The 27,012-nt window shown below is 36.9% G+C and overlaps 1 protein-coding gene and 1 pseudogene across 1 annotated transcript; one reads left to right on the top strand and one right to left on the bottom strand.

The window, feature by feature from the left end:
• The first annotated feature begins 3,819 nt into the window (after positions 1 to 3,819).
• LOC119804521 lies at positions 3,820 to 4,263 on the top strand (annotated as a pseudogene).
• Positions 4,264 to 11,776: 7,513 nt separating this feature from the next.
• Positions 11,777 to 18,354, bottom strand: Spry3 (sprouty RTK signaling antagonist 3). Its single transcript, XM_038317180.1, has 4 exons — positions 18,247 to 18,354; positions 17,861 to 17,986; positions 13,601 to 13,723; positions 11,777 to 12,856 (listed from the first exon to the last, which is right to left on the bottom strand). Exon 4 carries the CDS (start codon positions 12,747 to 12,749, stop codon positions 11,883 to 11,885), a length of 867 nt encoding a protein of 288 aa, XP_038173108.1. The 5' UTR covers positions 12,750 to 12,856; positions 13,601 to 13,723; positions 17,861 to 17,986; positions 18,247 to 18,354; the 3' UTR covers positions 11,777 to 11,882.
• Between the last annotated feature and the right edge of the window lie 8,658 nt (positions 18,355 to 27,012).

Below are 27,012 nucleotides of genomic sequence, written 5' to 3'. Positions count from 1 at the left end.
TAAACTAAATGCTGGGAGAGAGAAGGTGGAGTCAGGAGATGCCATATAGCTGCCAGAGGGGAAAGATGTGAGCTGCCAGCCAGAACCTTGCTGGTAGGCCACGAAACTTGAGGTAGAATATAAAATAATAGAAATGGGTTAATTTAAGAGATAAGAGTGATCTAGAAATATGCATAAACTAATAGGCCAAACAGTATTGTAATTAATATAGCTTGTGTGTGATTATTTTGGTTCTGGGCAGTCAGGAAAAAACAAGCAGCCTCTTACAATAGTAGATATAAATGTTGTAACTGTAATTCTTGCTTGATACCTGTTTTGTTATATGTAATCTTGCTATGTTAAAGTTAAAATTTTCTTTTTTTAGACAGAAAAGGGGAGGTAATGTAAAAGGTGATGTATGCTGTGAATATGTTTTGTTGCCATTGGTTAATAAAGAAGCTCCTTTGATGTGGGAGAGTCTTCTGTTTGTGTTGATTTCATTCGTTAATAAAGAAACTGCCTTGGCCCATTTAATAGGCCAGCCCTTAGGTGGGTGGAGTAGACAGAACAGGAAGAAGGAAGTGAGGCAGATGGCTCAGACAATTGCCCTGCCTCTCCTCTCTGGGACAGTTGCCATGAAGCCAGCCATTAGGTCAGACATGCTGAATCTTTCCCAGTAAGACACCACTTCATGGTGCTACACAGATTATTAGAAATGGGTTAATAAAAATGTGAGAATTAGGCAATAAGAGGCTGGAACTAATGGGCCAGGCAGTGTTTAAATGAATACAGTTGTATGTTTTTATTTCGGGTGTAAAGCTAGCTGTATGGGATCTGAGCGGAATGAAAAGCAGGCCTGCCCGCAGCTACTCACTACACTCCTTTCAGCCAATGGTTTAACAGAGTAAAGCCAGGCTGAAAGAAATCTATATAGAAAGAGTACGCAGAGTTAGAGAGAAGCCATGTAGCCACCAGCAGGAGACAGACACACTGAAACCTTGCTGGTAAGTCCCAGCCAAGTGGCAATACACAGATTAATAGAAATGAGTTAATTTAAGATATAAGAGTTAGCCAGAAATAGGCTTAAGCTATTGGCCAAGCAGTATTGCAAATAATATAGTTTATGTGTGTTTATTACAGGACTGGGTGGGACAGAAACCTCCGCCAACACTTAGATGTCTTGCTAATAACTGGGATGAGTGCCACACACTTAAAGAAAGCTAATTTTCCCTCTTTTGCAGCTAATCAATAACTCCTCAGCTGGGGTAAAACTTCAGGTCCATCTCCCTTGAGACTGGGTCTCAAGTAATCCAGACTAGCCTTGAACTCTCTTTGTAGCCTTGAACTCTTAATTTGCCTGCCTCTACCTCCCAAATCTTGAGATCACAGGCTGTACAAAGCATTGTTGAAGCAAATTTGAGTTTCTTCCTACTATTAACAACCATGACTAATAACACAATTTTGGTCCTTTCTTTAAAACTGCAGATTAAACCTTGTTTTTTTTTTATTCTGTCCACCTACTACTTTATGCAGCTCATTTTAGGATTTTATGACAATTATTATTAGGAAAAGTATTTATTTGGTACTGAAACTATTAATAATGAACTTTCAGTGTAATATGTTTCAAAAATCACAGACAACTAAAATAGATCATTTAAATATTTTCTAAGAAAATAAAAGTGGCCTTCTTTTGAAATTTCTAGTAGCTGTTATGGACAGGATAGAAATGGGCATGGACATGCTATTCTGGGTCTTTGGAATTTATAAAAATATCTTTCCTCATTTCAGGTTATTCCAGGAATAATAGATCTCTAGATGTGTTTCTTTAGTCAGCAGTATCATACAAAACAAAACAAAACAAAACAAAACCCTTTCCCTACTACTTGCAGAAACTCCTAGTGTAAGTAGTTTTCCATGGTTACTATCTTTCTAAAGATATATTTTTATCCCATCCCTCAAACCCAGGCTAGCCTCTGGAATAAGAACTATTGCATTCCATAGAATTCTGGGTTTAGCCTAAGGCAAATGCTGTAATTGAATGAGATAGACAATCTAGATCTGTTATTTTTCTGTTTCTCTCAGACCAGCAAAGGGAAGGGTAGTCCTCAAATATAAATTTAATTGCCACTGAAACCAAATTTAGTTTTTAAAATACACACAATTTGTGAAAGTGGTTAATCTTGATGTATGCTGTCTGATAGTCAAGTGATTATCTATTATGTACCATAATAACTATAGTTAACATTGAATACTATATATTTCACTATCAAGGAGGCTGTGGATTTCAAATGTTCTCATCACAGAGGATTTTAAATGTTTGAAGTAATGGCTACAATAGTTAGTTTTTACTTGGTAATTATTGTATTCAAAGCCATACACCCCTTGTATATAAGTATGTGCAACTATAGTTTATCAACATATAATAAAACTTTTGTGTAGAGACTCTACCTCACATCTATGTTATATATTAATTTCTGCAAACAATATTACTTCACATTTGTATTGAAACTACACAACAAATTACTTCTGCTTTATTCATTCTTACAAAACCCCTAGGCTTTGTCACCTTTGCTTTACAGATGAAGGAAGCAAAAGAGATAGAGAATTAGATAAAGAAAAAAGCAGCATAGCATCAAGACAAGAACTCTGTCCTAGATATCTGCAGACCTGGATTCCTATATTCTTCAGTTGCTAACTTACTCTGTGGTTATGACTAAATCACATCCCCTCTCTGTGTCTCATCATCTGCGTTTATATAATGAGGTGACTTGCCTTTCTCAATCTGTTTACACATTATAATCACCTGGGAACTTTAAAATGCATTCCTTAACCCACCTCCAAAGATTCTGATTTTAATTGGTCTCAGGATACCATGATTTCCATAACACTACAATGACTCAGAGGAAACTAATCCAGGGAAACCACAAATCCAGTCTGGTATTTCTCTGTGAAGGAAGAAAAACCTTGTCGTTTAGTATAGAGTCAAGAATTACAGAAAAGGGAGTGCTTAAGGTCTCTCTCTCTCTCTCTCTCTCTCTCTCTCTCTCTCTCTCTCTCTCTCTCTCTCTCTCCATATGTGTGTGTGTGTGTGTGTGTGTGTGTGTATGCATACACTCGTTCGAGTTGAAAAGCTCTAAGAATTTGAAAGGAGTGTTCATAAAAGGAATTTGAAGTTAAATTAAAAAATATATACTATGTTATTAGTTTTTTAAAGCTTTGTTTTTCATTCTGGACCCGTTTAGCATTTCTGTCTCCTATTCTTTTCCTTCTTCCATTGTTGTCTATGTATTTTGATGAACTTGGGTCATTATTCTTAGAAGAGGTGTTAATCTTCTTTGAAAGAAAGCCATTGAGAAAAAAATGGAATAAATTATCATAAAGATGAATGTACCTTTTTTGGTTTTCTTTTCCAGTGCTTTTGTCAGCAGAGTGGTAAACTTCAAAGGAAAGGAGGACTAAAGCTTGGTCCTTGAAAAAGAGGACCCAAAGGATTTATTTATTCTTTTTAGTTTAAACTTGAGCAAATAGGTGCAAAATGGTTCTTCAGGGTGTACACATGCTCTACCACAGCTTTATTATGGTGGAAAATGTGCACGTGGATTGCTTTTAAAGTTCTTTATTAATAAGGCTAGAGTACTTGCCTATCTGACTATGTACATGTCTCTCCCTTTGTACTTTGCCACAAAGGGGTTATTTAGTTTTTGCAGGACTTGAAGCTTTCAGATCCTTGTTATCAGTATCATTTACCATCAGTGACATGATTATTATCTGGTATAGTCAAAAAGATTTTCTGATAGTTTAAGAATGGCAACTTGAGAGCCCGGAAGCGAATGCGAAGCAGCAAGCATGGCATCGGCAGTGCTTGCCCTGAGGACGAGGGCAGAAGCCCTTTTCAGTCCCAAGACAGCTGCAGCTCTTGCAGTCAGATATGCGTCCAAGAAGACAGGTGGCAGCTCCAAGAACCTGGGTGGGAAATCACGAGGCAAACACTATGGCATCAAGAAAATAGAAGGTCACTATGTTCATGCTGGGAACATCCTTGGCACTTAGCGTCAATTTCGATGGCACCCAGGCGCCCATGTGGGACTTGGAAGGAACAAGTGCCTCTATGCCCTGGAGGAGGGGATAGTCCGCTACATCTACATGCCCAATCCCAACAACTTGGAAGCTGTGGATCTGGTCACCAGTCTGCCCAAGGGGGTTGTGCTCTATAAGACTTTTGTCCACGTGGTTCCTGCCAAACCTGAGGGGACCTTCAAACTAGTAGCTTTGAAGTCCCTTTGAGACCACTGGGTGGGGACTAGAGCCAGATCATAGGGCCAGATTGAGGACATGGTCCCCAGAGAAGAGACCTTGGATGGTGACTGCTGGAGACCCTTTGGTAGCGCTGACACGAGCATCAATAAAGCTCGCTGGAGCCCTGAAAAAAAAAGAATGTCAACTTGAGGACCTTATTCTTTTTTAGGAGACTGGCTGACAAATATATCTGAGAGCAAACACATAAAACTTGGGTTGTAATGACAACAGGATCTTGAACAATAAGCAATGCCATTCTCAAAATACCCTTTCTTGTCTTATCCCATCCTGGCTTTTGAAACTAGCAAAGCATCCTGACCTTTGAAAACAATTGTGTAGGATAAAGATAAGTATACAGGCCTAGATTAGGATAAATGGGCCAAAGATTATAGTCTTCTTAAACCTTATCAAACCTTAGTCCAGAGGTTCAAAAGACATGTTGATGACTACATGCAATCCACCCTAAATCATCACAGAAGACTAATTGATGACTTAGAGTTTTAGAAGTTTGGTTATATTCACAGTTAATAAAAAGCTTAGAGCAAAGTTTTTCATCTGAACAACTAGGAGTTTGGAATCAGTGTTAGATATAAGAAAGAGTACAAAGCTATATGTTTAACAACTCTAATATATATTGCAGTACAGATATAAAGCTGGCAGGTGGACATTTAAAAAGGTGAGTTCAAGGAAGTAGTTCATATAGGAGAAATATTTGTGAGTTCCCACATAAATGATACTCAAAGAAAAAGGTATCTAAGGGATACTTGAATATTAAGACGTAGTGGGGATCGCCTTGTTGCTTAGCTTCTCTGGGGTTTTGGACTATTAGTCCTCCCGGCAAGAGGAAACAGACAAGATCTCCTGACAAAATTAGGAGCATGGGGGTTGGGGGAGAAGGGAGTGTAGAAAGGGAGGAGGGGAGGAGAATGGGAGGGAGAACTTGAGGGAGGGGGATGGTTGAGATGGGGGAAGGACAGAGATGAGAGCGAGGAAAGAGATATCTTGATTGAGGGAGCCATTATGGAGCTAGCAAGAAACCTGGCACTAGAGAAATTCCCAGGAATCCACAAGGATGATCCCAACTAAGACTAAGCAATAGTGGAGAGGGAGCCCAAACTGGCCTTTCCCTGTAGTCAGATGGATGACTATCTTAAATGTAACTATACAAGCTTCATCAAGCAACTGATGGAAACAGAGGCAAAGACCCACATCAGAGCACTGGACTCAGCTACTGAAGTCCTGTTGAAGAGTGGAAGGAGTGAGAATGTGAGTAGAGACTTCAAGACCATGATGGGGACACCCACTGAAATAGCTTACCTGAGCTAATGGGAGCTCACCAACTCCAGCTGGACAAGAAAGGAACAAGCATAGGTCCAAACTAGTCCCTCTGAATGTGGGTGACAGTTGTATGGCTGGGACAGACTGTGGGGGCCACTTGCAGTGGCGCAAGGATTTATCCCTACTGCTATTACTGGCATTTTGGATGGATACCTTGTCCAGCCTGGATATAGTGGGAAGGGCCTTGGTCCTTCCTCGGGAAGTGTGCCTTGCCCTCTCTGAGGAGTGGATGGGAGCGATGGGTTGCAGGGAAGGAATGGGAGGAGGGGAGGGAGTCGGGACTGGGATTTGGTATGTGAAATGAAAAAAATTGTTTTCTTAAAATAAAGTAAAATAAAATAACTTTTTAAAAATATTTATTTATTTATTTATTATGTATACAATATTCTGTCTGTGTGTATGCCTGCACGCCAGAAGAGGGCACCAGACCCCATTAGAGATGGTTGTGAGCCACCATGTGGTTGCTGGGAATCGAACTCAGGACCTTTGGAAGAGCAGGCAATGCTCTTAACCTCTGAGCCATCTCTCCAGCCCCAAAAATAAAATAAATTTTAAAATTCCTTAATGATAAAAAAAAAAAAAACCGAAGTGGTGGGGAAAAGAGATCCTTCAAAGGATACACAGAAAGGGCAGTTAATGAAGTAAGAGGAAGCCTAGAAGAGCATAATATTCTAAAGTCAAAATAATGAGCATGCTCTTAAAAACAATATAGTCAGATGTTCATGATGGGTCAGATACATGTTAAGGACTGTGAAGTAACCTGGATCTCATAAAGTAGATATAATTGGTAGAATAATTTTGCCAGATCATTTTGAGTAATAACCTAATTTATTCATTCAAATTAATTTTTTTCAGAATTCTCTTATGCTTTTACTATATGAAGAAGCAAGGATTAAATTAGTACAATGCAATGTATGCTTTTGTTGCCTTATCAATAAAAATAAAAGTGTATCAATGGTGTGTTTTATCAAATGCTTTGATTTTATGTAAATACTGTCTATAGAATGCAAGGAAGTATTATGTATCAAGATAAAGGACACTGTTATCTTTTAAATGTGTCTGTGGTGTCATAAGTAAGTGGCAGAGAGACTTTTAAAGCTAGTAGTCATGATTCTCCCAAAGGCCGATGTGTTAATATCTTGGTCACCATCTTCAGGCATTAACATGTGGTGGTAGAAACATTTTTGCAGTGCTAAGAATAGAACATAGGGATTTTTATATTCTAGGCAAGCACTCTACCACTGAACTCCATGCTAAAATCTAGAATCTTTAAGTGGTGGAGACTAATAGGATGAATTTCAGATACTTGGACATGCCTTTGAAGGGACTATTTGGACAGTGGTCCCTTCCTTTTTCTCTGTTTATTATTCACTATGAGGTGAGTCACTGCTTTTTCCAAGCTTTCCTGCCTTAATTTACTGCCTTCTAAAGGTCTCAAAAGCAATGACCAGCCACTATGAACTGAAACCATGGCCCATTTTTTCTTTCAAATTTGAGAAACCTCAAACATCTTGTCACAGTGATAAAGTTGACAAATATGCCAGTCAAAAAATTATTTATTTTCTTGTTTCAAAATACCTAATTTAATCAATTTTGCTGAATTGATTACACGGTATTCCTGTTATTATGTCTATTAACCTAAATGAACATATGTATACACATGCTTATAGTAAATATTTGAGTAGTTCATTAAAATGAAGTAAAATTCTATGCTAAAGATAAGGACATTTTGAAATTTTTCAACTTCTTTAGTTGAACTAGGGACTTCACATCCCTGTTGGCGAAAAGGACCTTCAAAACAAGACATTTGTGATCACACTCTAGTTCTCTGTTATTTAGAGACAGTAGATTGCCTCTAACTCACTTTAAAAGAATATGATTATAGCCGGGCGGTGGTGGCCCATGCCTTTAATCCCAGCACTCCAGAGGCAGAGGCAGGCAGTTCTCTGTGAGTTCGAGGCCAGCCTGTCTACAAGAGCTAGTTCCAGGACAGGCTCTAAAAAACTACAGCAAAATCCTGTCTTGAAAAACACCAAAAAAAAAAATACGATTAAAATCAGACATGGTGGTACATACCTTTATGGGAAGCAGGCAGATCTCTGTGAGTTTGAGGGCAGCCTGGCCTACAAAGTAAATTCCAGGCCAGCTCAGAACATACATTGAGACACTGCCTCAAAATAGAAGAATGTGGCCTAAGATGTAGGCACCAGTCTGATAACACCTTAAATCTATAACTCTTCATATCTACACATATGCCTTGCTTTCTCTAGCAGAATAACAATGTCTCTTCATTGCTGCCAAGGTTACTTGCATGGACAGTCTCATGTATACTATCTAGCATAATAGAGTAGTTGTTATCACATAAGAAAGTGTCTATAAATAATGATATGACAGTTAACAGATAAATATCCCCAATATGGAATGTATAGAGATGTAGTAGTTTCAGAGGGACTGTCATAAGAGATCGAGGAAATAACTTGTCATGACAGTGTTACTTTCTAATTGTTGCTCTCCTTTCCATAACTCATTACTCTTGTCCTCACTTCTGTTTGTATGGATTGTATATCAACTTTAGCTTCAAGTTCTACTTTCTAAAAAACCCAAGTTACAATACCTGAAAATTTTAAAATGAAAATAACTCTGGACTCAAGTCAGAAGTTTGTAATTCCAACATTTTTGGGTGCAATATAACTAAAATATGTGTGTAACTGTTGCTTTGTTCTTAACACAGGAATGTGTTTATTTTAACTCCAAGAGTAGAACTAAGAGAAGAACTAATCACCAATGGGGCATGTTATTCTGTACTTGTTTACATGGTACTTCAAATTTCTGTACCTGACTCTGGAACATTAACTTGAGAGTAAAGCACCTAGGCTCAAATCTTAGCTCCAGTTTTAATAAGCTACTTAATAATTCTGTGCTTAATTTTCTCATGTGTGAAATGGAGAAGGGAATAGTACCTACATCACACAATTATTCTGAGAATTAAATGAGATATTATAAATAATGCTAAATCTAGACAATATACTGTCATGCTTACCACATAGTAGTATATATGGTGCACTATATTTATTATAGCTATTATGATAAAGGAATGATGAGTTGAAGTTAAAGGAAAAACTTTCAGCTAATGGCATAGAGCACCTATCAAGTCACCAATATGTGGAAAGCAGTAGAATTAGGTATAGAATGATTTAACTGCAAAGAAATGCCAAGCAGGAAACACCACCTACACATTCCTGTTTATGCACTACATATCACAAAGCAGGGAAATAATGAAAACAGAGCCATTCTGAAGGATATAGTTATTTTGTATATATTTTAAATATACATGTGCAATACATTAAAATATATAGATGTGTGATTATATATTTACATATATATACATATCTATATGAAACCACAGAAGGAATACATATGTGCACTCACATGTGTGTGTGTGCATACCCCAACAGGACCCATCTCTATGTAAACCAGATGCAGTCCATATCAGGCCAACTTGGACATAAGTGAAAGCCCTGACTCGGCAGCAAATTGCATTCAAGAACCCTTCAGTTTATTCTACCAAGTATAAGGCCATTTAAAAACACACTGAGAAGAACTCCTCTGGGTGTATGGCAGAGCCCAGGGCTCTTCTGGCAGTGCACAATTTGCCTGAGTAGGGACTGCTATTAAGAAGGGCCTTGGAACTAATAAGCAAGCATCCATAGAGTAACTTTAGCTCCAGAACAATGCACAAATGTCAAAGAATCCTTAGATATCTGGACTCTAAGCAAATTTTGGGCAGAAGCAGAGAGAAATGTGTGTTGCTACTCATCACCATCTAGTGTGACCCAGACAACTGGGTATAGCTTTTAGGGGTAGACTGAAGTACGATTAGGCAGATTTTTAAGATTAAACACAAACTATTTAAATTTAAAGAATTTAAAAGCAACACAAGAGGTTTCAGGTATTTAGGTATTGGTTTAAGGTTTATAAATGTTTCAAGAAGCCTAACCTTATATATGGCACCATTTGCAGCAATATCATTAACAATATTAATAATCATCATAACATATTTATATATACAAAAATAGAGCAAAGCAATTCTACAAGAGGAGATGTAAGTGAAGGTATGATGCTGTGTGCAACCCAATGTCAATACACTTCAGGAAGTTTCATAGCCAATAAATACTTTGTGGCATATATTTCTGCAGTATATATCCAATAAAAGGATTTGGAATTTCCTTTCTTCCTCCTGTGCATGACTATACACTTCTCACTTCACCCTGCAGCACACATCCATGCACACTTTAAAAGAGATAATATATAGAGTCTGGAAGTCTTAAACTAACTTGGAGCACCTTGACTTCAAGCAAGTGCCCCCAATATCTGAATTCCTTGTTAAATTTTGAGATTACTTACAGAGGGAAACTATAAAATTCTCATGTCTCTTAGTAGCAGTCTTTTGCACGCTGCCATCATCATTGCAGGCAGGGGTTCGCAGCACAGGATCTTTGTGTACATTTTAAGAGGGGAGTCATTTTTGTGCATTATGTATCTTTCATCTCAGTTGTTCACTGTTGGTGAAATCTATGTTCTTAGGCAGCTACCATTGCAGACAAAGCCAGGAAGGAGCACAGTGTGTGCAGCAAAGAGTAGATGCAATGGTGAAGATACAGCTTGGGTAGGGCTTCTTTATGTTTTTCCCCACATTTGAGCTTCTACAAAGTACAGAGGCAAAGGTGATGTCCACTGGGGGCAGCCTCAAACCCAGTAGTTAATAAACTACCCACAATACACTGCAGAAAGAACACCACAGTAATTTCTCATGATTTTCAAAAAGTAATTGGAAGGGAATCACTTTCTGGAATTAGTAACAGAGTCAGAAGAAAAAGTTCAATGACCCAGTGTAATGAAAGAGAGGAACAATGAAGGAGTCAGAAGGCCCATGTTCCTGTCAAATTCTGCTATCAACTCAAGTGTGTGGCCTTGGGCAATTCCCTTTCTATTTTCAGACCTCAGTTTCCTCATCTGTAAAATTACAACATTGAACAATATTAATATTTAAGATTCCTTCCAGCTCTAAAATTTTATGACTTTTTATGTCCTTTATTAAGGCCTGAGCCATGCAGTCTCAGGGTGGTTAGCTTCTATGAGAGAACATACCTCTGTAATATCCTTTGCTTTGTTCATTTAGCTATAAAGCACGTCTGCCTTTGGCACTTGGGTCAGACATACAAAGTTATGAGCATCCTGATTTACTATCCTACTCAGCATGCTAGTAGAATCTGTCAGTACTATAAGTTGATTAGCAGGAAAAGGAGAAAAACACTCCAACTAATTGAATTTGGAAATATAGAGGAGCCTCATATGCCCACAAACAGGTGAATGTGGTTGTGAGTGCATACACACATTGAGATACCGTCTATTGCTAGCAATCAACTCATTGCAATAATCCATTTCCCTTAATACAATTTAGTAAATAGTATAGCATAGCAAAGTTTGTCATCTAAGGAAACACCTATGGAAAATAACACTTTTGAGTGTGTCAGAGAAAGAGAGGTGGTAAAACAGAAACAAAAATATCAAACAAAATAAAAATATGGACAAAGATTAGTCTTAGAAAGCAGAACAATAGGTAGGAAATGAAAAACAAATGTGACAAAGTAAAAGGAGGAGAACAGAACAGGAAAATGAAAGAAGAGTCAGGGAGATTGAAAGTAAGAAAAGATGTAAGAGGGAGAAAGTAAGGAAAAGAGGGAGGGAGGGAGGGAGGGAGGGAGGGAGGGAGGGAGGGAGGGAGGGAGGGAGGAAGGGAGGGAGGGAGGGGTAGTCAGATTCCCTGGAAGGTTGAACGCTGTTCCACATGCACTTGTGATGACCATCTTAGAAGAAAGTCTTCAAAGGCACTGTGGAAAGCAGAATGACAATCAGAGTCTGAATCGAGAGGCAATACCTTGGGGAGCCCCTAAACCTCCACATTGCTGGCTCTGTCAGTCCTCAGTGTCCAAACCTCATGCCCATATATCACCTGAATTTACCATGACAGCCATAAAAGCTGAGCAGGCCGGGTGTAAAAGATTGAAGAAGAGTAGGATAGATTCTGTGAAAGAGCAAGGCATCCTGCACTGGAATATACTTTGCATTCTCCTGATACTGCAGGAACAAAAGAGGCAAGGCCCTAACTTTGGCTAGTTTATTATCTTACACCTTCCCCAAAACATGAGGCTTTTGCTTTAATGAAGAGGGCCAGAAGGAGAACACTCTGGATCCATCTTGTAGGAAGGTCATACAGACTTTTCCTGGGCCTTAGGGAAAGGTGCACTACCAGAAGAGATTTTTCTGCACACAGTGTTGGTGTGCCTCTTACAGCGGCAGCCGGGTCGCCGGAGGCTATCATAGCCCTGCTGGCACAGATGGAGGCATCCACGCGTAGGCAGGTAGCAGCACAGGCAGGGTAAGAAGAGGGAGATTAGACTCATGGCTGCCCAGCGAATGAAGCAAGAGCTAGGCCCACAGGAGCAGGGCTCATCAGCGCAGTTGTCTTCATCATCAGTGGAGCAGTGGTAGAAGAGGCCCTTGACACAGCATAGGCAAGTGCCATAATCAAGGAGGCTCTCAGCAGAGCAAAGGCAACGCTGGTTGCACATCCAGCAGGAGGGAAGAGGGCGAACCGCTGTGCATGGGACACACTTGCAGCGCCCGCACTCCTCGCAGATAAAGAGGTGATCACTGGGATGCCCCACAGATAGCTCAGCTTCTCCCTTCAGAGCACCATCGACCTTTGGGTGGGCCCTTGCTCCAGGCTGGATTCTGATGATGGACTGGCCTGAAGGAGAGGGTGTAACGCTGGCCAAGAGCCTTTGATCAGAGGCAGTGGTGCTTTGGGACACTGAGCTGGCAATGCTAGATTGGCTCAGATGCTGAGGCAGGGGCTGCAGCTGATGGCACTGGCTGATACTGCGTGGGAGAGCAGTAGGCATGGTAGCCAGGGACCAATCAGACTTGTGGGTTTGCACAATAAGGGAAGGGCTGGAAAGAGCCTGTATACAGGGTGCTGGAGGCCGTTCCACATAATCATTGCTAGCATGAGTAGAGCGCAGCTGTTCAATAGGCAGAATTTGTTGGAACTCATCTATAGCTGTGGCATCCATTTTGCCTAGATTTTTGAGCTCTAAGTGATTTGGGGTCGGGGTGGCACTTATGGTGATTTTAAAAAAGCCCTTGTAGTTATATGGACCTCAAAGCACATCAAAAAATCCTAGAAGAAAAGAAATAGAAACAATATATGAGAACATACATGTCACAAGTTCAGGGAAACCAAAAAAGGTTAGGACTCATCACTACTTCATCTTTCAAATGCTGTATTGTAGGTTTCATTTAACACCTTTATTTTGTAAGTAAACTCACTTATTTTCAGACAAGTATGGTCTTCCTATTCAAAGGATAAATCAGTTTTGAGGCAAATGTTATAACAATTTGCATATAAATACAAAATGTTAATTCTTTTTGTATTCCATCAAGTGACTAAGTTCACAGAAGCAACTAATCTAAGTTTTGAACATCTGAATTCTAGTAAAAATGGAGCCAAATGTTAAAGTAAAGATCATTTACTAATGTAATATTGATTCAATAGAGGAAACTTCACGGGTATACCAAAGAAGCTGCTCATGTGTATACGGACATGTATATATCCAATCATTTTCCTGCTTTACCTTCCAGAGTAGCCAGAATGTAGGTATGCATCACCACACTCAGCTTCCAAAATCAAACATTTTTAAAATATATAATAACACTGAGCAATGGGACAACCATATAAAACTATAATACAAGCCCTGAATTATTTCAAATATCACTGTAACTATGAAAGTGCATTTATCACACAAATTCTGCATAGATTGCTTTCTCTATCTCTTACTTTACACCAGAAATAGGTTTTGTAAAGAGAAAAAATATTCTTTTACTGTACTTAAGCTTAGTTGAATATTCGAAAACATATTCTTACATCTTCATTGTGCCAAAAATGGTTGTGTAGTCATTCTCCTGAAGGCGTTGATATAGTGTAGAATCAATAAATGGTGATCTTGCAAAAATATTTCTCCAGTAGTAGACTCCCGTACCTAGAGGACTGAATGTTTAGAAAAGAAATGAAAATATAAATCAAAAGGCAACATGGAACACCAAGACATAATGATCATTAGCATTAAAACAGTACATATTTGAAATCTAGTGGATTTTAAGTATTCTTAGAATGAATCAATTACTTGTACTGGTGTATAGTTTGGATAGACTGAATAAATAGTAAATAAAAGTGAACAAAGAACTGGAGAATAGTGTTTATCTAGGTTCACTCAATAAAAATAAAGATACAGTTCATAAACAGTTCAGCAGCTAATAATGACTACACTTTGATGGTCTTTGAGGCTATATTCTCATATAAATATGATTAGCTAAATTTACATCTATTTAAAAATTAGATAAACATAATGTATGTCCAAGGACTCGAATATGAATGATACTTTTGTCAAATCATTTGATTTATTTAGGCCTTAGTTTCACTACCTATATAATTATAAGGGTGAGCTACATGATCTCCAAGAATATTGCCTAACAATAGTCTGTATTTTTATTTAAAAGAATTTAATCATTCTTTTCATCTACACCATCTACATTTTCAAGTTTCTTGAGGGCAAATTAGGCAAAGTGCCCTTGTTTATTTGGAAAATTCAAAAACAAAAATAGATTCACTTCCTTTCACCTAAAGTCCTTGCAACCTTCAGTCCATAGCTTTACTAAATCTTTATACAGTCATAGTCTTGGCATTGGAAAGAAATATACAGTATTCATTTGGGCATCTGAATAAACAAGGATATACTATTTAGTTAACTGTAGATTATATGTGAATATAGAAACTTTGGACTATGAAGGGTATTTGACAAAATTATAAGAAAAGTGTTTATGTCCAACTGATCAAATACAGAATGGTTGGAGTCATTCAATCCGGTATGCTTTAAATACAGCAATATATGCTAGATATAGTTAGGTATGTAAATTTCAAAAAATGCATGGAAGTATCACAAAAAGTAATTACAAGAAGTAAATACAAAAGACAATTGTAATATATTCCTAAAACAGGATTGTAGTGAAGTCACTGAACAGTTGTACATGCCCACAAAGTTGAAAGCTAAACTTTATAGAATCTAGGTCACAATATAAACAACATAGAACCAATAATAAAAATATTCAAGGGGGCTTCTACATGGTACCAGAAGGTCACATGGTGTTTAGGTTAAGGTGTATTAAGACAGTGATAATATTTTGCCAAGAGTGAGAGATTTGGTTGGATAATTGAAGAAACATAGAATAACAAAGCACTGTTGCTGTCGCCCTCAGGTAAGGGGGCTGACAGTATGAAATTAGTTTATTCCTGCTCTTAATTTTTTATTAGAATGGGTTCTGAGATCTAGTTGGATCAGTTAGATTCACTGTAATATTGGGGTTTTAAATAGTAATTAAAGGACTGGATGACAATTTCTTGCCATTCTGGGGCAGCTGAATCAATCTAGATAAAAAAAGATGAACTGAAATAATCAGAATATTACACACACACACACATTATAGCAGAAGGTAATGAGGAGGAATGCTAAAAAACAAATAAGCAAAATACTACTTGTAGACTAGATGAGAAACTACCATTGTATGTATGTTTATAATTTAGGAGTCCACCCATTAAAATGCCACTCTTTGTGAGCAACAACACTTAATAAACTGCCTGTGGTCAATTTGATATTTTGATATATGACAAAGAATACACATATCACATATTATTAAATAGCAGTCAATGTGGTTATGAGTCTTGGCTATATAGGAATGGAATCTAGTGATTTTTGTCACGTAGTGCCTCTGCAGTAATGAATGATGCATTGTAAACCCACCTCCATCAGTCTTGCTGGCCAGGTGCTCATGGCTTTCTGAATAGTTTTTCTATAGCCATGAAATTTTCTATATACAACCTAAACAGAAATTCCTTTTCTTACTAGGAAGCTAAACCTATTCATGAAAAGGTAATGTTTTTTAATGAAAGAAAATGTATTTTTCTCTCTAAAATCTAAAATCTGTCATGTTGAGACAAAAGTTGAAAACTTTTCTGTCTAAAGCTCTTTGCTGGTACCTTAAGACATTAATGATGTCTATAATAAATCTTTTTTGACAGAGTGTGATTCAAGGCTGATTTTTAAAGAGAGGAGAGAAAAAAGAAGGAAGGGCTGATTACTGTTTTCTCCCACACTCACAGGCTCAATGCTGTTTTGTACCTTACTGTGTAATGGCTGTGGGGCGTGTTTTTCCCCTGTACTCTGCTGTTATACACTTGTTCTCAGAATAACTGAAAGCAAACATAGGGGGAATTTCTGTGATGGCTTTATATGTTTTCTTAGTTCTACTATACCAAAGTCTGTTCTCTAAAAATCCTTCTCTGTGCAAAAGCATTTGCATCTCTATCAAAGCACACCCCCCTTTACAAATACCAAGTTGTATATAGTTTACATTACTGACCTCTCTGTTACTGACTAGGCCTCCCTCCTACTGCATACATCTTGCTAGAGCTGCCAGATTCTCACCACATTTAACTCTTAACTTGTCACATTGCTTCCCCAATCCTATTCATTACTTTAATAGTTTCATTAAGACTCATAGCAGTTTATTTCAAGCCCCTGAGCCTTGCAGTTTTAAGACCTTGGCATTATTAAAGATATAGGAGTTTTAGTGATGAGTAATACAGAGAAAAATTTTAACACTGAATAAATTCATATACTTCTAATGGTGAGGAAAATTCTAAGAAATGAGTTGTTCATTTAAGACACTGGGATCTTTATATAAGCCCCGAATTATTTTCTAAGACACAAGAAATTTGGGATATAGTCTTAATGCTAGCTTTATTTTGCTGTATTACTATAGGCAAGCGACCTCTCTGTTTCTTCATCTGCAAAATGAAGAGGTATGTAAGAAGTATTTTTAAAGCCCATTTTGCCCTGGTCTAAATTCTTTCCTGAGTTTCGACTGCACATCTAAGTCTCAAATTCTTTCATGAAGAATTAGTCTCCTTTCTTTTCAATCCTTGGTTACTTACTATTCAATTCTGAACAAATATCTCTAAATACAAACCACTCATATCATTAGATTATCTTTCTCAGCTAGAGACCTAGAAACAGAACATAAAGAAATAAAATGTCTAGAATTTTACAATAAGATCTTAGTGTATGTTTGTTAGACTCAAATAGACAACAATATACGTAACTGTGGATGAACTGCTAGTCTGCCTTATTTGTATTTTTGTATGTAGCTGCCTTGCTTTAACACCTTATATACCCCATGCAATAATACATCACATTACAGCAAGGTTTTAATATGGTGCAGAAAATCAACAATAATTTGCATTTCAAAATGCATTATCTGCTTAAGAGTTCAATTCGTTTTCTGTTCATGGAACTTGATTTGAAGCATTCATAGGTGAGTGATAGATAGATGTGTTGAAGGAAGTGTACTGTAAATCGGTTCCTCAGGTCCTATCAAATGCCTTTTGACTAACTATGCTCACAGGTTCTTATTTTGGACAAAATTCCCATATGCCACATAAAGATATGTACACATATACCCAGGCATGAATCCAGAAATTTCTAAAGCATTGCTCTGACTCAATGTAAGTGGGGGGTTATGCCGTGTCAGCTTGCGCCATTTCTACCCAAGGCAAGGTGATGTGATGAAATCTGAAATGCACAACCCAGACTTGTGAGCCAATAGCAGACTAGCCCCACGCTGACAAGGATGCCTGCTGGGCAGCCAGACTGGCCTCAGCACGGGCTCTTCCTACGTCCTCACCTTGGGTGGTTAGGCTGCGCAGTAAGGGGCTTAGGTAACCACCAAAATGCATTAAAGGTCAACAGACTAGACATTAAATTGGCAAAAAAAAGGATCATATTGAATTCCTATTTTGATTTTTAAATTTCCAGTATGGCTAATTTTCTACAAGAGCTGATTCATTTAAATGTTATTTTAAGGGTTTTCATTTTATTTTACCCAGGCACTTTCGTGTGTGTGTGTGTGTGTGTGTGTGTGTGTGTGTGTGTGTGTGTGCACGCGTGCGCGCGCACGCGTGCACACACACACACACACACACACACACACACCGAACGCTGGAATGAATGGCAATCTGTGCATTGCATAGAAGGAATTCTGAAGTCTTTAGGAGCTAATCCCTGTGGCTTACCTTGAGAAAATGGTTTATCCATGCCGAGAAAAGCAGAAGAACTAACGCTCGATCTGGCTCAAAGGATCTCTTCTCCCGAGTCTTCACGTTTCTCCACCTCTCTTCGGAAAGTCTGAATGAAAACTCCTTTAGAGGAAGAGAAGATAAAAACAGAGATAGTTCTGTCTTGGTCCTTCCGACCCAGCAGGAGAAGGAGAAAGGAAGAGAGGGAGAAGGGAAGAGAGCACAGGGAGAGGGAGAGGGAGAGGGAGGGAGAGGGAGAGGGAGAGGGAGAGGGAGAGAGAGAGAGAGAGAGAGAGAGAGAGAGAGAGAGAGAGAGAGAGAGAGAGAGAGAGAGAGAGAGAGAGAGAGAACGGCGGCACTAAGGAGGGGGTTGAGAATCAGACCTGTAGTGGCAGACATTCTGTGGATTTTACATGCAGAGCTGAATCTTGATGCACGTATTCCCCAAAGAAAGCTCAGCAGGGTAAGTTCACCTCCTCTTTCTCCTCCTCCTCTTCTTTCTCCTCCTCCTCCTCTTTCTCCTCCTCCTTCTCTTTCTCCTCCCCCTCCTCCCCCGCCTCTTACTCCTCCCCCTTCTCCTCCTCCTCCAGTTTTTTTCCCCCTCCTCCTCCTCCAATATTTTCCTTCCCCTTCTCTTCCCCTCCCCCTTCCCTTCTCTCCTTCCTTCTCCCTTACCTACTCCCCCACCTCCCTTTGCCCCCCCTCCCGCCTCCACATCCACCTCAGTCTCCTCCAATCTGTCAGAAGAACCGAAGCAGCAGAAACTGCAGTTGTAGACACAGGGTATTTCGACCAAGCAATAGATCCCGCTAGTGTGTGATTATTTATACAGCTCTGAGTGTGTTGGTATATGATCTGCGGCAGTATGTGTGTAGGGTGAGGTTGCACTCTGTGTTCAGCTCAGCTAGCTGGCTGTTTTGTGAATGTAGAGGGTTTCTGGAGGTCTTGTGAATGGGTTATAGGGGGAGGATGGGAAGGGATTTATTGCTCCTTGCTATATTTTTTTTTCTCTTCCCCCCTCTCTGTGTCGTGGCTTTCCCGGAGCTTTAGCTCTTAATGCTTGGCTAAGTGGCGTCATCCAGCTGAAATTGAATCGACCCATTAGAACTCCCCATAGGAATCTCTGTATCCGGTCCCTGGGTAATGACTGAAACAAATTTTAAAGAGGAGTGGGGTTCCAGGGGTGGTAAAAATTTTAAGGGGGCCTTATTTAAATATCTCTGCCAATCACAAGACTCTCAAAATTTGCTGACTGACTGTAGCTTCAATCTGATAAAGATTGAGCTTCTCCTTTAGGGGCTTCCCCCACCTCTTTTCCTCATTCATTCCCACTCCCCCCCCCCCACTGCACTAATGATTGTCCATCCATCATCCTCTGGGAAACCATTACCCAACTTACATTCCCTTTCTTCCTTCACCATGTCATACATTTAACAACAAATATTTATTAAGTGCCTTCCTTTGTGCTAGGTGTTCTGAATCCCTACCTTTATGGAGCCTCCTTGGGACTTTCTGGGTTCTGAAAATAAAGCAACAAAGCAGCCTTAATTTACTCTTAGAGAGAAAGACAAATCTTTCTGTAAATTATCTTCAGCTCATTACTTAGTTCAATAAGAAGGGGTGGGGGATTGTCCACACACCCAGGCAGAAGCATTGGAATAAATTCAAGCCTTATATTTAAAATTAAAGTCCTGCTTAGGTGGACTAGTGGCAGGAACTTGGCCATCAACATTCTTAGCATGCTTTGGTTACTCTATCAATAAAATTAAGATGGTAAATGGTGACAGTTCAGACTAAAACAAACTCGTGAGTCTGGAAACTCAGATTCTTAATCTTACTCTAATTCTTTGTGTGACCTTTGTAATTTGCTTCCTCTCTAGAGCCCCAATTTCTACATTAACAGATTTGGTAATTGCCCTGTCTAGCTTTGCCATTATATTATCTACACCCTTTCATGAATATCAGGACAAAAGAAAACAGAAACTGTAGAAATGTATGGATGTGTGTTTGCACATACTCTGTACAAGTTCTTCAGATTATTCTGTTGATATATATCATATATGTGTATAATACTTTTATTCATATATAATTTATAAGCAAATCTAAATGTGTTTTTAAATCATAATTATCAGTCAAGAGATTTTTCTATGAAATTCTCTTTTATGGCTCAATACTGTTCTTCACTTGAGTTTATTGAAATTATGAAAACCATAAAAACTAAATCATAGTTTTGTCTGCAGATAATAGATTAGTAATCTATTCCTTTAACAACTATTTATTGTACATCAACTATGTGCCAAGAACTTACTACTAGCTAGATCCAGGCCAACAGATCAACATTAACAGTTTTGACTTCTCAATTTAGGAGGTATGTATCTGACTTTGGAAAATTCAGTTAACCCCTATGAACCTATTTCTTCATCTTTAAAATAGAGACAAAAATAGTTTCTACATCATAGAATTATATTGTTGCTCTGTAATTCTAATAAGGTCTTACATTTAGAAATTCTATTAGATTGGCATATAAAAAGCACTCAATGAATAGTGAGTATGAATTAAAAAAATGTTTTCACCTTAATTCCGTCCATAAGCATAGCAAGAGATGGCTTTAATTGAAAGTCCTTTCAGTTTTTAAAAGTTTAAAAACTTTTCATTTTATGTGTATGAGTGTCCCACCTACATGTAAGTGCACCATGTGCATGCAATGAAAACAGAAGAGGACATATTATAAGCTACCATGTAGGTACTGGGAAACTGAACCAGGGTCTTCTGTTAAGAACAAGTGCTCTTAACCTCTGAGCTATCTCTCCAGCCCCACCTTTTATTGTTTTAAGGTACACATTTAAATTTGAACAGGTGGGATGCCTAATTATTTCCCCCTTTATTCTGTGAGTCTATATTAAGGAAAAAAACAACCAAGATTATTCAAACTTACATTTTAGGATACTTATGCCAAAACAAATTATGTTACGGATCATTCATTCCACAATGTTTTCTATGGGCCAACCATTAGTAAATTTCTGGTATTCCAACAACTAGATGTCCTGTCCTTTCAGAATTGACATTTAATTAAGTAGGGAGACATTTTTAAAATCTGCAAGATACTATCTTAAGTATTTTATGTGCTTTAACTCATTTAATTCTTACAACAATCCTATGGAGTTTACCTACAAAAGAGAAACAAAAATTCAAAGAAATTAGGTAATTTACATAACTTATAAGTTTCAGATCTGAATTTAATTTACTACAGGGCTTGCATACTTAATCACTATGCCATAGTGCCCAGTCATGTGCAAATCCCCCCTACACACACATATGCAACTTTCTTCCAAACTATTTGGCATTTACTATGGTTAGAATATATGTGTCTCCCCAAAATTCTTATGTTGAAAACTAATTACCAATGTTGTGATATTAAGAGGAGAGTCTATTGAGAGTTAATTAGGTCATGAAATTGGAGCCCTCATGGAATTAGTGATCTTATACAGGAGTCCCTGGTGAGCTAGGGTGTCCTTCGCATGATATAAAGATTTAGTGAGAAGGTACCTATGAATCAGAAAGTTAGACCTCATCAGACACTACCAGTAACTTTATATTAAATATCCTAGTCTTTAGAATACATCTACTCTAAGATATTTTGTTATAGTAGGTAAAACAAATAAGATATTAACTCTGGATATTTTATATTATTATATACTTCTTTGTCTTTGAATATTCTGCTCAGTCTTCTTGAAATACTTCACTAATGTATATTTTTATACCTAGGTGTCAAAGTCCCACATTGTAGGAAAACTTTGCCTAATCACATCAGTACTTTTCTTAAGGTTCCAGTTGGCTTCCTTATACTTTAATACAATCAATTACAGAATTTGCCAGCCTTTATTTATGATAATCTGTTTTTCATTTTAGACAGTTATCATTGGTGGTACATACATTTATTGTATTTGTCTTTATTGCTTTATCTCTAGGGACTGATATACTACCCTCACAATTAATGACTATTGTATGAATAGTTAAATGTTTCTTGGAAATAAACCTGGATAACTTCTTGACCTTCACATTTTAAGCTACTATGTTCTCAAATTACTTTTGTAGTTCAATGGTTTTTGATAGACTACCAGACAAGTATGGTTCTATACAGAAAATTCCTGATGAGCCATTACAAAATTCAACATGTATTATCTGGCATTTTGCTTTACAAAACCATTAGATTTTTGTAACAGTACATTTTAGGAAATATGTCAATGGTGTACTTTTTGTTAAATAGATTGGACAGATTCATTAAATTGCTGAAGATAATTCAAGTAGTTTGTGACGGTGTGGGAACTAGAAGCAAGCACAGCTTTCTTGTTTCTTAATCTAGAACTTTCTTTTTGTTTATAAAATACCTTAATGGCATTAATTTCATTCCAAGTGAGTTTGTAGATACTGTTTCAGCACAAATCAGCCCATGTATTTCAGCAAGCTTCTAATTTCCAAATAAATAAATAAATAATCTTGAAGAAGACCATAAAACTACTCTTCCCTCAAAATATTTCCCTAACTATTCTAAAAATTTCTCGATTGTGATTTTACAATAAATTAATCACATCTTTAAACACTTTATAGTAACTGATTGCTCAGTTCACTTCTCTTATGACAGTTAACTCAAAGATATCTTAAAGGTGAAAGAATACGTTTAAATATTATACAAATTAAAAAAGATAGGTTGCAAAAGCAGTGAAAGACTTAAAGAGATATTAGTATCCGGTAAAGAAAAAACTGAATAAACATACCTACCTAATTTACATGAAGGGCACACATGGAAAGTTCAGTTGTCAGAAACTGACTGGCACATGGAGTTCTGAGAAGAATGATACATTCAAACTGTCTTATGTAAGATATATATATATATATATATATATATATATATATATTGAAAATAGGAACAAAATGTGTAATGTTGGAGAATAACTTGAATGACAGGCAGAATAATTTAGACAATGTTTTAGGAATCAGAAATAAATTTTTGAACAAAGTAATAAAGTATAAAAATAAACCATGTTAAGAAAGATATATTGGGGGAGGGGTAGTGAGATTGTTCAACAGGTAAAAGTGCTTGCTGTCAAGCCTGAGGACCTGAGTTCAAACCTCATAACCCACATGATAGGAGAGAACCAGGTCTTGCAAATTGTACTTTACTCCCCACCACACACACACAAAATCGATAGATGTGAAATTAAAATTTAAAAAGAAAGACATACAAGACATGATAAATTGGTTAGGAATATTTGAATTATGTCAGCTAATTTAGAAATTTAAAGCATCTTGGAGAAATTTTTTAAAAAGAAAGCAAAAAGGGCTGGTTTAGGGAATTGACAGTGAAAATGGGAAGTTAGGCTGGTATAACATTAACAATGATACATTGTCATATGGAGATGTAGGAAGGTGAGCATGAGTTTAAAACAATATTGGTGCTAGAAAAAACTTTAGAAACTAAATTACCAAGCCTCCATTATAAAATTGTATTCAAAATTCCAACCTACCTGCTTATCCTAGTTTCTTTTTTTACAGTCATCTATGGAATCTTATTCTGCCTTAAAGATTATTTCAAGTATGATGTCCTGTATAACGTTTTCAACATCTTATTTGTACTTCCAAACTTTATAAACAGGAGAGTGTGCTTTTGTAGAATTTATCATTTTTTTTAAAAAAATATGTTTTATTTTTATGTGTCTAGGCTGGTCTTGAATACCTCCATAACCAAGGATGATTTTAAACTCCCAATCCTGCTATCTCCACTACTTCAGTGCTGAAATTACAGGCATATGTCATACCATGTATATGCTGTGAATCAAATGTTCCATACCTTCTAGAGAAGCATTCTACTGAGACCTATATTTTCCAGCCAGGTATTTATCACTTCCAATTTGTACTGTAATAGTTTATGTATGTCTTATCTTTACAACTAAAATTATCTCACTGAATATCCAACTATGTGTGCCTAAGGTACTTTTTATTGTGATTATTATAATTACACTGTATTACTGAAATAAGTGAAATGAAAAGAACCCAGGACTCCTGATGCTTGGGCCAACATTCTTTATACTGTACAACAAACAGAAATCATGGTAAGATTTGTTATTTGTGAGGAAGTATAGAACTTGAGGTGATCATGAGATGTTTTCAAGTGAGAACATTTAGAATAAACTTAATGATGTGGGACTAAAATTTGAGTGAAAAACCAGAATAGAAATTTAGGAGCTACTAACATAGAAGAGATCATTGAATTTTTGAAAATGGATGAAACTTTGGAAGTACAGGAAAGTAATAGAGAGGATTGTGAATCATGTAGAAAGTTAGAGGGCAAAAAGATAAAGAACTAGTGGAGAAACCAAATAACAAATTATCATATGTTGGAAAGTATTCAGAGCAGCACGATGTTATAGAATTGCAGAGCAAATATAAAGACAAAAATTTGAAAAAATGATTTAAAATGTGACTTAATTTATCCACATGGGACTATAGGTGAATAATTGAAAAAAAAACCTAAGCATCAATAGGTTGAGAGGAAACCAAATCATGACATGGTTATAAGATTTCATCAACACAGGAAAGCTAGTGAATTGTGAAATAAAAGGAAGGAATTAGTGGAAAAAAAGAGATGAATAGGAGGTTTAAAGTGTTTGTTGGAGCCAAATTCCACTGGAATTTGCAAGGATTGACATTCTGAAGCAAAGTATGTTGTGTACTTTAGAGCGAAAGGTAGTCACAAGTCTTACCTTTGTTACATTTTAAAGCAAAAGATAGTCACAAGCTTTGCTCTTGTTACAATTTTACCTGGAATTACACTGCTGAAGAAAGAACTTAAGCACCTGAAGCCTGGATAAGACTATGACAACTAAGGAGTTTCCCGTAGCTTGATCCTAGTGAATTCCAAGGGTCACAGAAAACATCTCTGCAACTAAGCCAATCTAGAGAAGGCTTTAGAGTCAGATCTAGGTTTACAGCCAGTTCCATTAATTAGTAGCTGTGTGATGTTTGGCTTAGTTACCTAAGACTTCTGACTCTTACGGTGTCCACTTGTGAAACAGACATTAATTTATTTGTTAAAAACTGAGTAATTTGAAATAATGTGAATAGTAAGTAAACTAAGCACTCAATAAATGGTAGATATTACTATGATTCTTATTTTCTGAGAGACTACTTCAGACACTGTGAAGAGTCAACTTAAAATGACAGCAAACTCTCAAGATAGTCACTGGCATGTGGAGCATGTATATACATTAATACAGTGACCACAGTAGTAACTCATATAAAAGAAGTCTTCTATAAATATTAATTATAGAAAAGAAGTAAATATATCTAACTAGGAAGCATAGTTCTATTTTTCTCTTTATCATACCTTAAAGATAATTAAATACTCAGTTATTTTCTTTAATAAAATATGAGATCCTTGATTAAGTAAACAATCAGCAAACATATTGAGAATCAAATTTATATTAGGTTTGGGGGTTAGAAGGAAACCAAAGTATAATAGTAAATTAATTAATGATAGGCATTTATTTTTAATTTTTGAGACAAGATCATGCTTTGTAGCTCTGTCTGATCTGGTCTTTGCTGTGTAGCCCAGTCTGCTTTAAACTCATGGCAATACTTCTCTCCCAGCTTCCCAAGTTGTTATTACAAGTATGTGACTCTTTGTCCATCTAAATTATATAGTAACAAAAATACAATATTATTGCACAACTATATGTTATTAATTACCATAGAAACAACAGATGAATATATTATTCCATGGATATCATAATCTTGTAAAAAGATATAAAATAGATAAATATATTAAAGTATATCAAGTGTTTTGGAGAGAAGCAGAAAGAAATATATCTAATTCACTGTTAAGAGTAATGATAACATAACATTTAAATATAAATTTTGGGGGGCTAGAGAAATGGCTCAGTGGTTAAAAGTTCTTTTTCCAGAAGACCCAGTTCAATTCCCAGTATTTGCATGGCAGCTCTCAATTCAGTAATTCTAGTTCCAGAAAATCTTGATCCATCTTCTGATCTCCACACAAGATAAAATCGTTTATAATAGAGAATTGGATTCGTTTTACGGATACACTTTCTGATAATGATTATTTTAGATGTTATATTAGACTAAGATATAATGTTGGCTCTAAATAAGCTCAGTGTATTCTAAGAATTTAAGTAAGATATGCATTGTGGTGACTTCTAGAGAAAAATTTTGCCTCTGTAATATAGTGTGTTTCAATGTAATTCAATAAAACAAATGTATATAAACCATATACTTAACATCAGATAATATGCTTGATGTGGGAGATGCAGTGATTAATGTAGCCCAATATACTATTTTATAAAGCACCAATACAAACTGATTGAATGAGTGGATTAATGGTCTTATCCTCATTATTCATAGCATACAATAATGGACATATAAAATATAAAATGTAATATAATATGTCAACAAACCAGAATGAGATATGATTATGGCCATAATTATGGTAAGGACAGTATAGACAAAGATGAGTGAGTGACAAGTAAAAAAGATAAAAAGAACTATGGAGACTTAGTGACTTATGGTTCATCAAAAAGTTTCATGAGATTCTTGCTTTCTAACACTTCTAGACAACTACCAACACTAGCCACCTTGCCTGGAACAGTGGAAACTTCCAGACCTGTCCCAGACTTCCTAACTGAATTATAGATCTACATATCTAACATTATATCAGATATCTCCACTCATTGTTTTTCTTTCTCTTGACATTTTGATTGTGAGCCTAACCTTTAATGGTTGAGCCATCTCTCCAAGCCCTTCCTTTTTCTGTCAAATATAGGAGCTGAGAGGAATTGCTATTTTGTATATGGTAGTAAGGAAAGGCTTCTCTCATTTGGATGACATTTGACTCAAGTAAAATAAAAACCCTGCGATAGTAAGGACTTGGAGTGTAACCCAGTGGTATATTATAGACCTTAGATAGACCTCAGTAATGAAATTCCTGAGGCCAGAAGTGTGAAAAGATTAACTTTCTATTCTTATAGTGGAATACTGGAGAAAGACTGGTAGCATATGAGATGCAGCAAAGGCTACATAATTTGGAGTCCTGAAAGTGATGTTAAAGATTTTGTATTTTACTCAAAATGGTCTGA

The sequence above is a fragment of the Arvicola amphibius genome, chromosome X (genome assembly GCF_903992535.2).
Source record: "Arvicola amphibius chromosome X, mArvAmp1.2, whole genome shotgun sequence".
Taxonomy (NCBI): domain Eukaryota; kingdom Metazoa; phylum Chordata; class Mammalia; order Rodentia; family Cricetidae; genus Arvicola; species Arvicola amphibius.
This window is presented reverse-complemented; position numbering and strand designations above follow the sequence as displayed.